General features: G+C 31.9%; 2 protein-coding genes across 4 annotated transcripts in view; one reads left to right on the top strand and one right to left on the bottom strand.

Moving 5' to 3' along the window:
- LOC108746385 (armadillo repeat-containing protein 6 homolog) overlaps nucleotides 1-782 on the top strand; it is a 4089-nt gene extending 3307 nt beyond the window's left edge. Inside the window, exon 5 of the mRNA XM_018483122.1 lies at nucleotides 118-782. Coding sequence (XP_018338624.1) covers nucleotides 118-492 — 375 coding nt within the window. The 3' untranslated portion in view covers nucleotides 493-782. The remainder of the gene's footprint in view (nucleotides 1-117) is intronic.
- A 6316-nt stretch (nucleotides 783-7098) lies between these two features.
- The window catches only part of LOC108746380 (thrombospondin type-1 domain-containing protein 4-like), a 68062-nt gene continuing 58599 nt past the window's right edge, over nucleotides 7099-16561 (bottom strand). For all 3 annotated transcript variants that reach the window (XM_018483113.1, XM_018483114.1, XM_018483115.1), the window contains 13 exons: nucleotides 16040-16230; nucleotides 15316-15520; nucleotides 14828-14994; nucleotides 13877-13982; nucleotides 13716-13791; nucleotides 13076-13287; nucleotides 10732-10864; nucleotides 9965-10217; nucleotides 8965-9144; nucleotides 8554-8718; nucleotides 7973-8149; nucleotides 7709-7874; nucleotides 7099-7545 (listed from right to left, as the gene is read on the bottom strand). In XM_018483113.1, the coding sequence (XP_018338615.1) occupies nucleotides 7430-7545; nucleotides 7709-7874; nucleotides 7973-8149; nucleotides 8554-8718; nucleotides 8965-9144; nucleotides 9965-10217; nucleotides 10732-10864; nucleotides 13076-13287; nucleotides 13716-13791; nucleotides 13877-13982; nucleotides 14828-14994; nucleotides 15316-15520; nucleotides 16040-16230 (2147 nt within the window). In that variant the 3' untranslated portion in view covers nucleotides 7099-7429. The remainder of the gene's footprint in view (nucleotides 7546-7708; nucleotides 7875-7972; nucleotides 8150-8553; nucleotides 8719-8964; nucleotides 9145-9964; nucleotides 10218-10731; nucleotides 10865-13075; nucleotides 13288-13715; nucleotides 13792-13876; nucleotides 13983-14827; nucleotides 14995-15315; nucleotides 15521-16039; nucleotides 16231-16561) is intronic.

Genomic DNA, 16561 nt, shown 5'->3' with positions numbered 1-16561 from the left:
AAAAGGAGGTATTTTTAATTATTTTAGTGTTGTATCACATCACGGTTTTTAAAATGATACTGTATTAATATTTTAAAGGAAGAAATTTTTTATATATTAAAATTTAATATTTAACAGAGATCGGAGAATGTCGTGACTGCTGGACTGAGTTGCATATCGGCGTTATCTTTACGAAGCATTTCGAATTCTGGTGTGTTCTACGATTGCGGCGCAGCCCAAGTAATCGTAGATACTATGAAGGCTTATCCTAATAATATAAACATCTTAAAGCAAGCTTCTTGGGCGATCAGAAATATGTCGGTGCGAAATAAATCCGAATCTAAGGAATTCTTAATGTACGGTGTTGAGGAAATATTGCGAGAAGCACTACGTTTACATGGTCCTAAGTTAGAGGATAACATAAAAGCCGCACTGAGAGACCTAGGTCTGAAGGTAGATTTAAAAGAAAGATGGACAGGAAAAGGCGTCAATTTGAATAATGAACGTTATTAATCAATGGCAGCAACATCGTCAGAGTATAGTATCTAGATTATTTACTATAAATACATTGATCGAATTTGGATCTTGTACCTTGCTTTGACTCACCTCGCAATGCTACGTATTATTTAATAAGAATCTTAGTTAACGTAAATAATAAGATATTTTTGTGCTCAACAGAAAGATGTGGATTTTGTAAAATTGTCGAGTGCTACTTTATGTTATAATTTTAAGTGACGTGGCAAAATTTCAGCAGTTTAGTTACTGAATTGGAATTAATTTAGAAAAAAAACGTTGTAATGCAAAATTATAATTTAATAATATTCACAATATTTTCACATATCTTTGATGATAAAAAATTTGTCACGCATTATATAGAATATAGTGCCTGAAATGTACATATATATACTTCTAACACACTGCCAGAAATTATATTATACATTTTTACTTGATAAGTGAAAAGTTAAGTTTCCATATTTTCATACGACCGTTTTAATTGATATTTCAAATAAATAAAAATACAGATTTAATTTTATTGTTAATACAGATAATTGATGAAATGATTAAATTATATTATTTCCACACACACACATATATATATATCAATTCCATCCATCCGTCCATCCACTGGTATTACAATCAGATCCGGACCTTTTCCATATATATCAGTTACACTTATAAAAAAACAAATGTTTATTGTACTTCAAATTTTGGTGTAACAGATAATTACTAATTAATGTGAATAATTAAGGCTGTTGCATAATTAAGGGTGCAATCGGGTACTTAACTTAAATAGTAAAGCTTTGTCGAACTTAAAAAAAAATATAGACTAATGATTGAATAAAATATAATGGTAGTATTTATATAATTAAATATATTGATTGTTTTTTATAATTGTTTTATACAACGAGAAATTTTACACTATTGTAATGAAATGTAACAAGGAATAAAAACTGATTAAGCTTTTGAATTATAATTCTTTGGACAAGATTATAGATTGTTTCTCTTTCTTTTCTCCTATGTCTACTTCTTACTTGCCAAATCTAATTTTACGTGACACAGATAAGCAAAAATTCGTTTAAGTATTACGTAATTCAAGAGTAAATTAATTTGTTTTAGTTAATATTGTACTATGCTAATCAGTTAATTAAAATAATTTGGTCAATAAACATTAGAAACAATTATCTTTTATTTTATCTTTTAATACAGAATAGATTAAGAACTTGGAAGAAACAGTATTATATAAGAATGCTGTTTTATTTTTTATGTGAAAATTTATGAAATATATTTTTATATATGATATATATATGTGTATTTTTATTCTATATCATATATTTTTATCCTATATTGTATGCATATTGATTTTATATTTTATATTTAAAAGAAACGCTTTTTTTTAATAACTCTTAATATTTACTAGCATTACATGGTTAATAACATGACAAAAATTTTATTCCCACTTAGTCTGACCATACTTCGATATACATTCTCAGTATTGAAAATCTATAATTCATGTTACGTATACTATAGATATTCGATACTGTCAGTGTATATCAGAAGAGGGCTTCTGATAATATCCATCATTTTATTTTTTTGAGCAAAGACAGGTGTTTGCTGACTTTCGCTTTATTAATATCTAACAATCAAAAACGCTCGAATATTAAACATATAATACAATTACATCATGAGAAATACAAATAACACATATGTATACTTATCAGTCTGTCTCTCTCGCAAATCGTTTCGCTGTGCATTTTACCTGAAACTACAATCTATTTTATTCCGAAAGAAACCTGATTTATGAGATTTTTCATGAAATTGTTGATATATAATATATATATATACATATATGTGTATAATATATAAGTATATAACCATAGCTGAGATCATGAAAAAGAAAATTGCAGAAAATCGGATTGCGCGATTGTTAATTTTTTAAAGACAATGCATTGTTAACAAACTAGTACATAATGATTGATTAAACATAGTAATTAACATCTTCGATATGATTTATCTTGAAAAGAAAAATGCCACTTTATCTTTAACTTTATTTCGTTAATTCTGTGTGCTGTTATTTTCTTGCAAATTAAACATTTCAAACAACCGATTTTCTGTTTACACTTTGTGCAAAGGTGAATTTTTTATACAAAAGGACACACATTAGATATTTATATGAGTAAAAGAAGCTCGATATAATTAGCAATTGGCTAGATAATCGAATTATATATAAAACTCACTTTGATGCTTCGATTATAAGACAATAAAATAATCACAAATTTAATTCAATTTTAAATTGGTCTTATTAATTAATATTTGATTATTAATTAATCTTTAATATCAATTAATATTTTTACAAATTGATGACAAATTTCGGTTACCCAATTAAATTTTATTTGTTTTTTTAAATAATAGATCTTATATTTTTCATTATTAATTACAAACGGAAGAAAAAGGGAATATAAAAAGCTTCTCTCTATCGAAGCATGATTAATAAATTGCAAATTTTTAATTTCGATCCTATTCGTAAGTATAATAATAGCTTTCGTTTGTAATACCTATCGTATATTGAATAAGTATAGCGATCATGATTGTCGATAACGATTGTTCTCGATTAAGAATTTTATTATACTATACAAGTGACACGGAAGCAATTTTACAAAGCGTCAGACGACTTTAGTTTCTCTTAGCAGTTCGCCTATTGTACTGATCATTAACTATTCGTTTTATCGTTCGTTGTACTTCAATCCTGCAGACTACGATTGTATCACAGTCCTTGACGAGATCACACTCGCGATAGTCGAGCTATGCGATTAATACACAAGTTTGCAACGACACAGAGCACATAATTATGGACATTAGTGGACGTTTTGTCTCGATAAAGGATCACGATGGTGCCTACTTATGTGTGCACCTTCGTACTTCTTAATGTTAATATAATACAACGCGCCGTCCCAAAAATAAATTATTTCTTTGCATATTGAAAATAATTTCTAAATTCACATTCAAATGTATATATTGAAAATTGTTCATTGTAATTAAGTAGTTTAGTTACGTTTATCCAATCATTATATCAACCAATCGATAAATTTTGTAACAAATAGTAATGTTTCCGTAATTTTTTCTTTTGTAGAATTTTTATAAAATTTATGTCTCTAATGTTTATTCCCTAAAATATTATTATTTTATATTTTTATAGGAAACGTAGACAAACTTTTACATTCTATAAATGTTTAAGATTTCTTATAGTTTCTTAAATATTTATAGAAAATTTAAGAGAGGACAACACTTTACGATAGTTTCGCATTAAATAGTATAAATGCAATTTTCAAGTTGTAATTGTACCGCAGCCTTCAATCAAAGTAAAATTAATAATTTAGTCGGACATAATTTATATCACAGCCATTAACACTTAACACTCGACAATTACTATCAATTAACAGTCGCGTTTATACATTCGCAAGAGCATATTTCTTTAATTTTTCAGTGATCTGTTATTTTAGCGTTATCTACATTATTCAGTAATGTCTATAAGAAGTCGTAAAGATTCGTAATAATCATATTCTTATCATGCCACCGAGTTTCGATTCGATAAGAAATATCGACACTTACAATTAACATTGAATTGAGAAAAGTCTTCATAATTGAAACTGACAAATTTCGCAGTACAATATAATGATCTGTTAAGAAACTTTTCATAAGATTTCTTTTTTTTAAATATTCAACCAAACTTTACCAATTAATTTCTACAAAAATTTATATTTCATAATTAAAGGGTTAATCCAAAAAGTAGCATGAAAACATATATTTTTTTATTCCATTTATATTGGTAAAGTTCGGTGTATATTTTAAAAGCATTCTCTATATAGAAGATGAAAATCTTATATAATAAAAAAAAATGTATAATGAAAGAAATAAGAATGTAATGCTATAAAATAAAATAAAAGCGTATGAAAAAAGCTTGTAATTTAAAAATTGTAATTAAAAAAAGAGCAAACATAATATAAATAACATTGTAATATCCTAAATCATCAGCATTTATAATATATCCACTATACAGCACTAATTTGCAAGGGATGTCAGGTAATTACATCCGAAAGATGTTTCCAGGATAAAGTATGCTGTATAGATATAAAAAAAATTTATACAGTAATAAATTTAAATGTAGACAGATATATAATTTGAAAAATAATACAATATGTTAAACAAATTATCAAGAAAAGAAAATAAATTATGAAACGCACTTACCTGACAACAAAACCAAATGAAACGATGATCAGATTAATAAAAAAATTGAAATAAACAGACGAAAATTTTGTGTAAATAATTTGTAATTACTGTAAAAATAGAAAATCTGAGCGAGACGCATGCTATGCTAGAATACTATTCAATAGAAAGCATTCGAATAATTCCTTGGAGCTGGCAGAACCCCAAAGAACTTAATTGACACAGATAATTAATTAATTTAAACAGCTCTGTTCACGGCGCAATTAAATGCGAGTTCGAAATCGGATTAATATGTATGATAGCGATATACATAGATCGAAGACTCTAAGACTTTTTTATCTCAACATCCAAATATACAATAATATATATGTAGTTATCATCTAACGATTTCATATATTCTACATATACACGCGTATATCCAGTTACATTATTATATATATTACCACGCTTATCTGAATAAGTTTACTGACATATAACGACGTATGCAGAACGAGAATTGCGAGTATTTCAATATTTGTAACGCCTTCGTCAAGACACCAAACGTACATTTTCTCGCGATTAATTTTAAAATGAATTTCTTATTGCGTAATTTGTGCATATTTGTTGACAAAAATTTTTCTTAAAATTCTACAAAATTTTTCAGAAGAATTTTATATAAATTTCAGAATTTTTCCGAAATCTTGTTTAATTTTATAACTTCTTAAAAAATTTCTTATACTTGTTATGAATTGGAACACTTCAGAAATTCTGAGGAATCTATATCTTTTCTAGAATTCTCTATATGTATGTACATGTAAATTCTGAAATTTTCTCTAAGAGTTTTTATTCTATAATTTCTGTAGAAAACTTACAGTCTGAAAAAGTTCAAAGTATTTTTAAGAAATCATAAATTTAAAACATTTAAATATTTTTAAAAATATTATATAAGAATTTTTTTTCACAAGAATCAATTTTAAATTTTTGTGATAATTTATAAAAAAATAGTTAATAAAAAAATATTTAAAAGGAAAATTGATTTAACAAATCTAAACAAATCTTCAATTAAGTTCATCGCTGTGAATTTGTTTCTACGTTAAATGATCGTCGATCGAAATTTGACAGAAAATAATTACGTTTTGTAAGAGAGTATTTTCCCTTAGGAAGCAAGTGACAAAAAAACGGCTTTTCATTAAACCGCAAATTTTTCTATCTGTGTAATACAACACAGTTTACCCACTCATTGTCAGTGTCTTTTACAACATTGCTTCCGGAGCCTGAAAATTCGTTTTATTTTCACAGTGCAGAAGCGGGCACAACAGCCTCGAAAGTTTTCATAATCGTGCAGGTTTTACGAATAAGCATGCAAAGAGTGGCTCATTTTATTTAGGAATGTTATAATTGAACATTCACTTAAATTCATGTATTTACTTTGAAAAAAATTGTTTTCCTAATTTGTGTGTGTGTGTGTGTGTGTGTGTGTGTGTGTGTGTGTGTGTGTGTGTGTGTGTGTCAAATTAAAAATATATTAAAAATCTCATACCTTTTTGTTATACGTGTCAAGAATTAAATTAACGATAGTATTTAGATATTTTATATTATTTTTTATTTTACCACTATTTCGAAAATAAAAGCAACCTTTTGAATATGTATATTACATATCATTTAATCAAATTTTTAAAAAATTCTTTTTTTTGTGTAATAAGTTGAAAAAGATATGTTAAATAAAAAAAAATATTTCACCACACTTACAATACACATTCAAAATTAAATGTAACTATTCAACGTTGAATTCAATCAATATATTAAGTAAATAACTTTGAGATACAGCTGTTTAATATTTTGTTAAACTTTATCATCTAACAAGATATTAAATAAAGATAAAAGTACGAGCCTTTCCTATCTCTCTTTCTCGAATGAGTCTCTTGAAATACAATGAGATCGTCGCACGTTCTTTCAGTTTTAATATACTAAACGTGCCGTTTGATAAAGAGCATAAACCTTGAGATCGCGTTAATGCACATAAAAAGGCCAAGGTCGAAGATGTATAATATTTGAATAGGCGCCGTTACCTTAAATCGATAAAATTATGGATCTGCACCTGTCTGCAACGAGACATAGATATCGACTCGAATGTGACGACCTGTGCATGTGCTATCAGCTATACAAATGAACGCATGTGTGTACTATATTTTAACATATATTTATTGCACACAAAACCCTGACAAACTTCTTCATGATGTGATTCTCGGGAAAATCAAGATTCTTCGAGAAGCCTTTCTCACAGAGAAATATCTTTAACCCGCATAAATAAAAGCGTATTTTAATTTTGTATGCCATGTCTTCCCTTCCCAAAATTTTATTATTTTATTTATCTTTCATTCGATTCATTAATTTTATTTTGAGCTGTTTTTTTCCAAAAATTTATCTAATATTTATAGTCAAACTATCAAGAAGAACCAAACGTTCTCGTTATGAACATTTATAAGAAGAAAAAAAAAAAGAATTCTGCCGCTCCGGAAAATTATGCTACATTCGGCAGAAAAAAGCACGACTAAGACACGTATAATTCGATGTCGCGTCACGTAATATAAATAAAATTACATATATACGTGGTCATCTCTCTTTGTAGCAGTCTTACACTCGGCGTAATTTGTCCTTTCCGATCTAATATTTATATTTTATTCAATGTTCATGCTCGCCAGCCGCTCATTCGCAAAATCGCAGGCGAGCACAAAATTGCTATCCCCAGTTATTGACGGCATTGGCAGCACGAATGCTTATAATATTTGATTCGGCACAGGCCATTCTTTACTACTAAAACGCAATTCGGATACTTGTCCACGCACTCGGACGACTCGTGCACCTCTGAAACATAATGTTAAAATATATCTATTAAGTACATATCGAATCCTATAATTATTAAATGGCAATACCTCATAATTATCGAGCTAATAATTTTTCGGAAAATCGCTAAAAAAGCTATAAAAACAAGTTATAAGAGTATAAGAGTATAAATTTTTTTCTTTACTTTTTGGCGGTTTGTTCGCTAGTGGCACTTCTTTCTTGCACGGCTCCACGTTACATTGTTGCTCCGCGTTTGGTTTACTAATTTTCGAGCAACTGGTGCTGCTGATACCTTCGACGATGCACCGTACAAGTCGATTTTGAATTCCAGCCCCGCAGGTTGCGGAACACTAAAAATAGGACACATAAAAATTATATCAGACATATAGATATTCCAAATGCAAAATTCCCGATAAAAATTTTAATTCATGTATTCGCGATACTTTACCGTCGACCAATCTGAGGTGAACCATTCCGGAGGACACGCGGACATTCTACAGACTTGCTCAGTCGTTGGTTTGGGATCGCTGCAATTTTGTGCAGATACTACGACAAATTCATCATTTATTCTAGTTATACAAGCGACGTCTCGATACTGCACGCCAACGCCACACGAAACAGAACACTAAAAAAGAAGTTAAAAGATTTTTTAAAAAAAGTTATATATGTATAAGAAATTATATATCGTCATTGATTATAAAAAAATTACATCGTACAATAATTAGAAAAAAAAACAGAGAAGACATTTTGTTAAATGTCTATTTTGTTCTCGAATTGACCATAAGAACTACAATTAAAATGAACAATTTTTTAATTAGAAGTTGTAATTTTTGTACACCCTAATTTTATTTTCAATTTCTAATTACAAAAAACTGTAATATTGATTTAAAATTCGAAAATATATAGTGTCTTAAAATTAAAATTAGATTTGTAAAGAATTAATGTCATCTGTATCAAAATTATATCGGCAATTTTGACTTTACACATTGCCACGAGCCGTTTTATTTTCTGAGTCGTGCTTGTACTAACAGAAGTCCATGGACTAGCAAACCACTTGGCTCGGTTGCAGGTCATCCCTTGTCCCAAGCAATGCATCTCCGTGTCCGGCCTCTCTTTGGGATTGCAGAATAACTCGCTACCATCGGCGCATGCCACTCGTCTGACCCTCACACCGTTTCCACATTCTGCGGAGCACTATAACAGTGACAAATGCTCTTTATCTTGAAGTCGAGAAAGTTAAATTCAACGATGTGTTTGAGTTTCTTATATATAAATTTTTTTTCTTTCTTATATAAATCGTCACAAAAAATAATTTTACATATTTAATTATTAAATAAATGCACGGATATAAAATTAACATATGAGGATTCATAATTTTTAAATGGACATTTTTTTCACGTTTGTCTATTTTCAATGGAATTCTCTTATGATGTGTTATACCTTTGAAGACCATTCCGAATATAGCCAGGGTGCATGATGTCCCGTGCCTGTCGCCTCATTACAAATCGCTATCTCGCACGCTTTTTGAGATTCTGGTTTATTGGCTAACGAACAAGACTGTCCGGACGTTATACAAGTCACTGTTCGATTTCGAATTCCACGACCGCACGTCGCTGTACACTGGAATGCACAATAAAAACGTAATAGGCGGAATATATTATTCAATCACAATTAATTTTAGCAGCAGAGCAAAAAGTCCCATTCACTTACTACATACACTGATCGAAGAGTTATAAGAAACATGAAATATTTCCTACTGAAAAAAATCACGTCATACAGTTACATGATGAAATCATGTAATTAAAACATGTAAATCACGTAACGAATTGTTCCAAATCAGTACGTGATTTTTTTAATTACGTAATTTGAAAAGTCACATGATGGTATATTCTTTTTTCTTCTATTCCTATCATTCAATTCTTTAAAATTCGACTATAAAATCACATGATGGATAAAATTATTTCTAAAACCATGTGATTTTTCAAAATTACGTGATTTTTAAAAATCACGTACTGATTTGGAACAATTCGTTACGTGATTTACATGATTTCATCATGTAACGTTGTGACATGATTTTTTTTCAGTATGGTCTGCTTAGAATAGTTAATCGAAAGTTTGTATATTTTTCGTGCGTGGCAAATTCAGTTTCCTGTCGATTATACTTAAATATAATTCTTATTCGTTTACATTCTTTTTACAATCTTCTATTATTATTTCTATTAATTATTCTGTTTATTGAGGCACGGACAGTTCTAATGCAAAACAGTTCTAATGCAAACTGTTTCTGGTGATAAAAAAATAATACTGGCGAGATGTATATGTTAGAATGTTTTCTACGCCAGCTGATTTCTCACTTCAGATTTCCAACGATTTCCTGTCCTACTTCCTAAACCGCTGAAAGTAGCTGTTTAACAATGAAGGCAATAGAATAATGACTCACCGGACTCCAAGCGCCCACGTCCCACCTAGGCGCGTCGAGCTGCGATGGCATGTGCCTCAATTCTGGGCTCACGTTAGGACACGCCGGCCGACTGCAAGTTTCCGTGGTGCTCAGATCTGGCGGTTGCATACATGCACCAGCAGCAACGCGCATTGTTAATCTCGCGTTCAGCTCCTGAATGCACTCGAGTTTTCGCGTCCTGATGCCGATCCCGCAGGTGACCGAACACTCGCTCCATGGCTCGGCTCGCCACCTGACAACATTTCCGGCTCTTCGAACACGAGATCAAGCTTATCTGCGTAAATCGCAGATTCTCTGGGCACAGAGAGTTCATCGCGTTTTTATTCAGCTATTTTTTGAAAATCGATCTTTGCCTCAGCAAAAATATCAGTAAACTCTAAATCTTTTAACAATTTAATTTAATACGGAAAGAATTTGCTGAATATCTAAAAATTTAGATAAATGCAGATTTGAAAATAATTTTGTTGAATTATAAAAATAATTATGCAAAAAATTCAAGTATGAGTATTGTAGAAAGCTTTACTATTCTAGCTTAAGCGTTATACATAATTATTTTAATAATCCAAATAAATTATTTTCATCTGTATCTAGATAAATTTTTAGATACTTCAGCAAGCTTTTTGTTTCATGTATGTGAGAAACGAATTTGAACACGAAGAATCTAGTTGGTAGGAAATGCGATGATCGTATGATAATTACCAAATTGGATGATCATAATAGAAGAGATTTATTGAAGAAGTAGATACCTAGCGGCGCAAGGATGATCGTTGCATCGCAGTGGAGGAGGATGCTTCGGTTTTTCCACGTTGCGACAACGTTTGTCGTTGACGGGTGTCTGATTGCTCTCGCGAATGCACTTCAGGATTGTCGTTTGTACGCCTGCAGCGAGTTATAAGAAGCGATTTAACATGTCTTGAATCTTGCGGTTTGTTATATCTTCAATTAATTCAAAGTCTGATTTTCCTCAGCGAGAAATTGGCTTGACGCCAATTCTCTTAACTATTTTTTTAACATTGGTTTACACGTATCGTTGTATAACGTTGAAATTTCATTAAAATAATATCTACTCGAAATGGAACGAGGAAGAAAATTATGTCTGCGGCCTAGGTGCAAAACGATAACTCATTTTCTGTCTTTTGTAACTTAGCGTTAACGTATTAATAATTTTATTGAGGAACATTTCATTTCAAGTTAGTTTAAGAGACTAGGAATAAAACAACAGTGCGACACTTTGCGAGCGGGACATTTTGTATTAAGTATGATCGACGTGACCGTCGCGTTCCTTTTCGTATTTGTCACTTTCCGCCCGTATCGCGTCAATTTAAATTAGAATATCCCAGTGACAGATATCGGATGCTGTCGCGTGCAATGTTCAGATGTCCAGAAAGTCAGTGACAATTTCCGGTTGGTATATCAAAAGTATCGTACTGTATATCTTTGCAGACGTCCGCAATTATGTGTGTGTGTGTCTCAACTATATACTTTTACTTAACTTCAATTATCTATTATGTTTATCTCATTCAATTTAAAATAATAAAAACGCGATCCAAGATTTTTTTTCCAATTACAACTCTCTCTCTCTCTCTCTCTCTCTCTCTCTCTCTCTCTCTCTCTCTCTCTCTCTCAGACATAATTTTTTTTTAATGTTCTAAATACACGAAAAATATTTTACGTAAAATTTTTAATCGTCGTCCTAGAATGTGTGTGTTTAATTATATCGAAATAAAACATATCTCAAGCTATTTCCCAATGCTTTGACAAAGTCGTTTTCCTAATAATCTTTAATTATTCAGATACCTTTTATGTAATTGTCCGTTTAATCAGTATCTCGCAACAGACCTACAATAACTCGAAATTGTAAGGCCTTTTTATATTGACATTATCGTTCAACATTTTATGTTTAATTATTACGTTACTTCCAAATTATATTTCATAATATCCATGTTTTATTAGCTGATGAGTTTATCCCTCAAGAAATAATTAAGCATATTGTAAATAAATATGTTTCTATAGCATGAGACATATGCTTATTTATCGAAATGCGGTGGTTGTTAATTTTATCGACAAGCTTTAAACTATGGTAATCAATTAAACCGTTTCGTTGTATAATCACAAATATTTAATCGCACGCAATTTAGAGAATATCTCGCGTATATTAGTAATATTTATTCGTTAATATTCTTTATTTTCCGAACATCGCGATATCATATTTTCTAAAATATATACGAGAGATACGCGAAAATGTATTACTAGTAATATTGAAAATTAATGCAAACTCATCGATCTCAACATTATTACACAGAAATTATAACACTGTGCATTCCAAAAGTTAAACAACACGTATTGAAACATTTATCATTCGCAATCCAATGCAATTAACTCACGTTTCGATATTGGATATTAAAATCTCGAGAGAAATATTTCATTGAAAGTACATTATTTTCCAAACACATTGTGCTAAGTCAATATTTAAATTATTTTGCTATATGAACATATAAGCATGACATTATAAAATTTTAAAATCCCATTTTTTAGATTTATAATTATTGTAATATTGTTGAAAAGTAAAAAATTGTTTTATCTCGCTAGACTGCAGAGGAATAAATTTTATTTAAAATCATATCTTTTAAAAATTGTGTTCGTAATACAATATATAAACTACAAAACATATTGTCAAATTATACTGAAAAAATTATATAATATTGTTCTTAATAATTGTAATTTTGCCGAGAAATAATCACTAGTAATATATTTCCAATTTCACATGAAAAGAACGGTTTTGCTAAAGTATCTAAAAATTTAGTTAAACACGGATAATTTTGTTAGATTATCAAAATAATCATGTAGAACGCTCAAGCTAATTGCTAGAATATTTTTGCAGCATTGCTCATTACGCTTGAGTCTACGTAACTATTTTCATAATCCTATACAATTATCCAACAAAATTATTTTCAGACCTGTATCTAGCTAAATTTTTAGATACTTCAGCATACGAGTACTTCCTTTCCGTGCAGTTACGTGCAACACCTCAGTACGAGTATCATATGATATTATGACATGTGATTAATTATCAAGGCACCATCTTTTTACCTCCTCCGCATTCCTTCGAGCAGGGAGAGAGGCCGATTATTTTCCAGGTGAACTTCCTCCTCTTCCTCCTTCTCATCGCCTTTGACTTTGGCTGATCGCCCGCCATCACCGTAGTCGGTGGATGCTTCATCTCTTCCTTCCGTCCGCCGTCGCGCGCACGCGGCGGATCGCGATCGCGACGCGTCGGAGATAAATCGCTTCGCCGATCCGATCTGGAAGACAGAGAGCAACGAGTTGTACGAACGAAGACAAATCGCGCGACTCGACTCCGAGAGATTCTCATACGCGAACGCGTAGATTCCTGCCATATAAAGGAGAAAGTCCATTGATGGAATATCCGAATTATTGATGAGTGAGTGCCGCATAAGAGATTCACTCCGTGATATATTTCAGAAGTGTCACACCGATCGAACAGTGAAGATAAAAGTGAAAATTAAAGATTAAAGATTGGAGAAACCGTATATAAAAACGTATATGAAAACGTTCGAGATAATTAAACCCTCGTGGGAAAGAATTTACATGTACGCAATCTATAATTTTAACGTGTTAATGGAAGAAAAGTAACTTTGAAAACTGCGTTCTCGATACTTTTAAAATATAGTGTCGTTTCAAAAGTTTTAATAAGAGTGTACGTATTTACGTATTTCTTGTAACGGGTACTCGCACGGTCACGTGAGTATCTGGACTAGGTATCTCATTGCCCCGATCGTTTGCTCCTACGAAGAGGAATAAAACATGTTTATGGACTATAATCGATGGTTTTTTTTATCGTACATAATTTATTGGCAATGGAGCAATTACCTGCGACAAGCAGCGGCGGTGCAATCACCGCTTTACCGTCCGGCACTTCCTTCATAGGTAGCATGTACTTGTACAGTACGCCTGGATTTAATTCCATGGATAAAATCTACGATAACGCGCGAACAATGATATTAGCAGTAAGACTGGATTCAATTAAATGGGTAGATTAGAATGCATTTATAAAGATCGCAATAAAAAATACATTACACAATAATACTAACAAATTTTGTTTCTCAATAAGTAATAGGTGTTTCTTATAAAAGTTTTTTTAAACTATAAAGAAGGATATGCTTTTCAAAAAAATTCCATTTTCCTTCAGTTTTTAGAAACTCCGCTGTAAATTTCTTATATAATAACACAAATTCGTAATATATATACGTAATCCATAGCTATAAAAAATTTAAATATTTGTTTACAATATATAAAAATAAATATAATAATATGAAATCCCTTTTGCCGTTACAATTTTAACTATATTATAATAATAAAACTTATTGACAATATTTAATGTCAAAAAATTACATTAATTTACTAAATTTCTGTTTCTCAACACCTGAATGATTCTTACGTATATTATTATAAAGTAAAAGAAAAAGTTGTAAATTGTTTAAATTTGTAATTTTTTTAAATAAAGTCCTTGATATCTCAAAAAATCTGCGGATGATAGTATTTTTTTAATCTTACATTCAGCAGGTAAAAATATATCAAAATCACCATTCGGGTAATGAGAAACAGAAATCAGTGTAATTAATACTCGAAAAAAATGTTTTACCTTCAAATTATATGTAGTTCGACAGTGCTACGTAAAAGATAAAGCGAAGCAAAATTAGAGAGATAAGAACTATCCGTGAGTAAAAGTCGTTCGTAAATTGTAACTCGAACTATCAGAATAATTAAGGAAAATCTGCTTCTGATGCGATTAACGAAAAGTGACGATAACGTGGATAGTACCTCTAAATGCAGAGACTCGTTCAACGGTCCGGTCGCCAAGATACACTCCATACGGTTCCTATCGCCCCTCTGGTATGTTAATGTCGTACCAGCCGCTTTATAAGTACCACTGGGACTGTAAGACCACTTTCCGTTTAGGATGTAACTGCCGTTACTGTCTCTCAACGCTGCGAGTAGATCGATCGTTTGTTAACCAGCGTACCCACCGTTGCGTATTGCCGCGTAAAAATGCCGCTTAATTATTCGTCTCTATGTGCTTTTACTAAATTACTGGCGCTCTAAATTACTTGTACTAAATTAATTTTACTACATTATCAGAAATGAAAAAATGCCTGCGATAATTCATACTCATTGACTATTCATTGGTTTCCTGATAACACGATTTTTTTAAAAATAGGTTCTAATTAAACGTTGTACACATCAAGCAATTAAAATTACTTAATACTAATTTACAGAGCTGTTTTACTTTGGTGAATCATCAATGCTACCTAGAAAATTACTGCTGAATCGAAGCTCGGAAATGTTAAGCGACATGGCACCCTTCGGAATCGTGGTCACCTGCTGATGACCCTTAGACAGAATCGGCTCCATGAAGATGCCTTCAAACAACCTGCATCCTCTGCCCTGGCCACCGCACACGCCGCAGGCGTCCATCGTCGCACCGGACCCTACCACCCCGTCGCATCCTATAAGCTGAACGGCAAATATGAGAATATTCGGCACTATTGCGTTTATTTAATGCACAGAGGAGACTCACCCCAATTTGATCGAGCCTTCTATTTTTTGAAAACTACATTTCTCAATATTTTTTTCTTCAGATAGATTTATTATTACGTTTAGGATTATTACGGTTAGGCTCACAAAGCTCTTTTTTAGTTTTTGTTCAATTTAAATTTCTTTCCATGTACAATTAAGAGGAATATTTTTCATCTCGTTATGAAAAATCTTTTTTTTTTTTTGAAAAGGTGCTACTGGAAAATCTCGATGGAATCGAGTAGTCCCAAACGTTGTTGATTGATAAATGCACCTGACGTGCGATGAACCTCAATGACATGAGAGAAAAAAACGAGAGAGAATCATCGCGCGCGGCAAAGGGTCCAAAGAACGGATCAATAGCGATCTTATCGATCGATCGTATCGTATCGCGTCGGCCTGGTGTCAATCATTAATTTCCGGCATCGTTCTCTCGCTTAACGCTCACGCTATTCATACCTTGCATTGTCCAGCGACGCAGAGCCATCGTTCACCATTGCGTTCCGTCGAAATCCCGCCGGCGCCGCCGCCGCCGCCGCGTCCACGAAGATTCGGAGCATCGCAGGGCGTGCCGTCTATTACTGCCGGTTCAAGCGTTGCGTAAAAACGCTCGCCGACTGCACGGCAATTGAGCGCGCAGGAGTTCGGCGCTGGGGAACAACAGTAGTCACGATTAGGCCAGGCGGAAGTTAGGTCACCAGGCCTGGTCGTTAGCTACGTCATCGTTATATCGGTCGGACACTGATCGGGCGACGTCACGTTCGTTCGTTTGGGCATCGCAAGACCCTTCTTTGTTATTTCGTAAAAGTCGTATGTTTCGCTAGTGGCGAAGAAGGGAATCCCGCCAGAGAAATTTAATAATGCACATCATAAAATTGAATATTGTTAAATATTATAATTCATAATTGATTAATAATTGTCGTCGACAACCCCCTCCCCCTCCCCCTTGGCTAATAATTTGAGAGTTTAATTTCCAATAAT

The sequence above is a fragment of the Trachymyrmex septentrionalis genome, unplaced genomic scaffold (genome assembly GCF_001594115.1).
Source record: "Trachymyrmex septentrionalis isolate Tsep2-gDNA-1 unplaced genomic scaffold, Tsep1.0 scaffold17, whole genome shotgun sequence".
Classification (NCBI taxonomy): domain Eukaryota; kingdom Metazoa; phylum Arthropoda; class Insecta; order Hymenoptera; family Formicidae; genus Trachymyrmex; species Trachymyrmex septentrionalis.
Note: the sequence above shows the minus strand (reverse complement) of the source record. Positions and strands in the feature narration are given on the sequence as shown.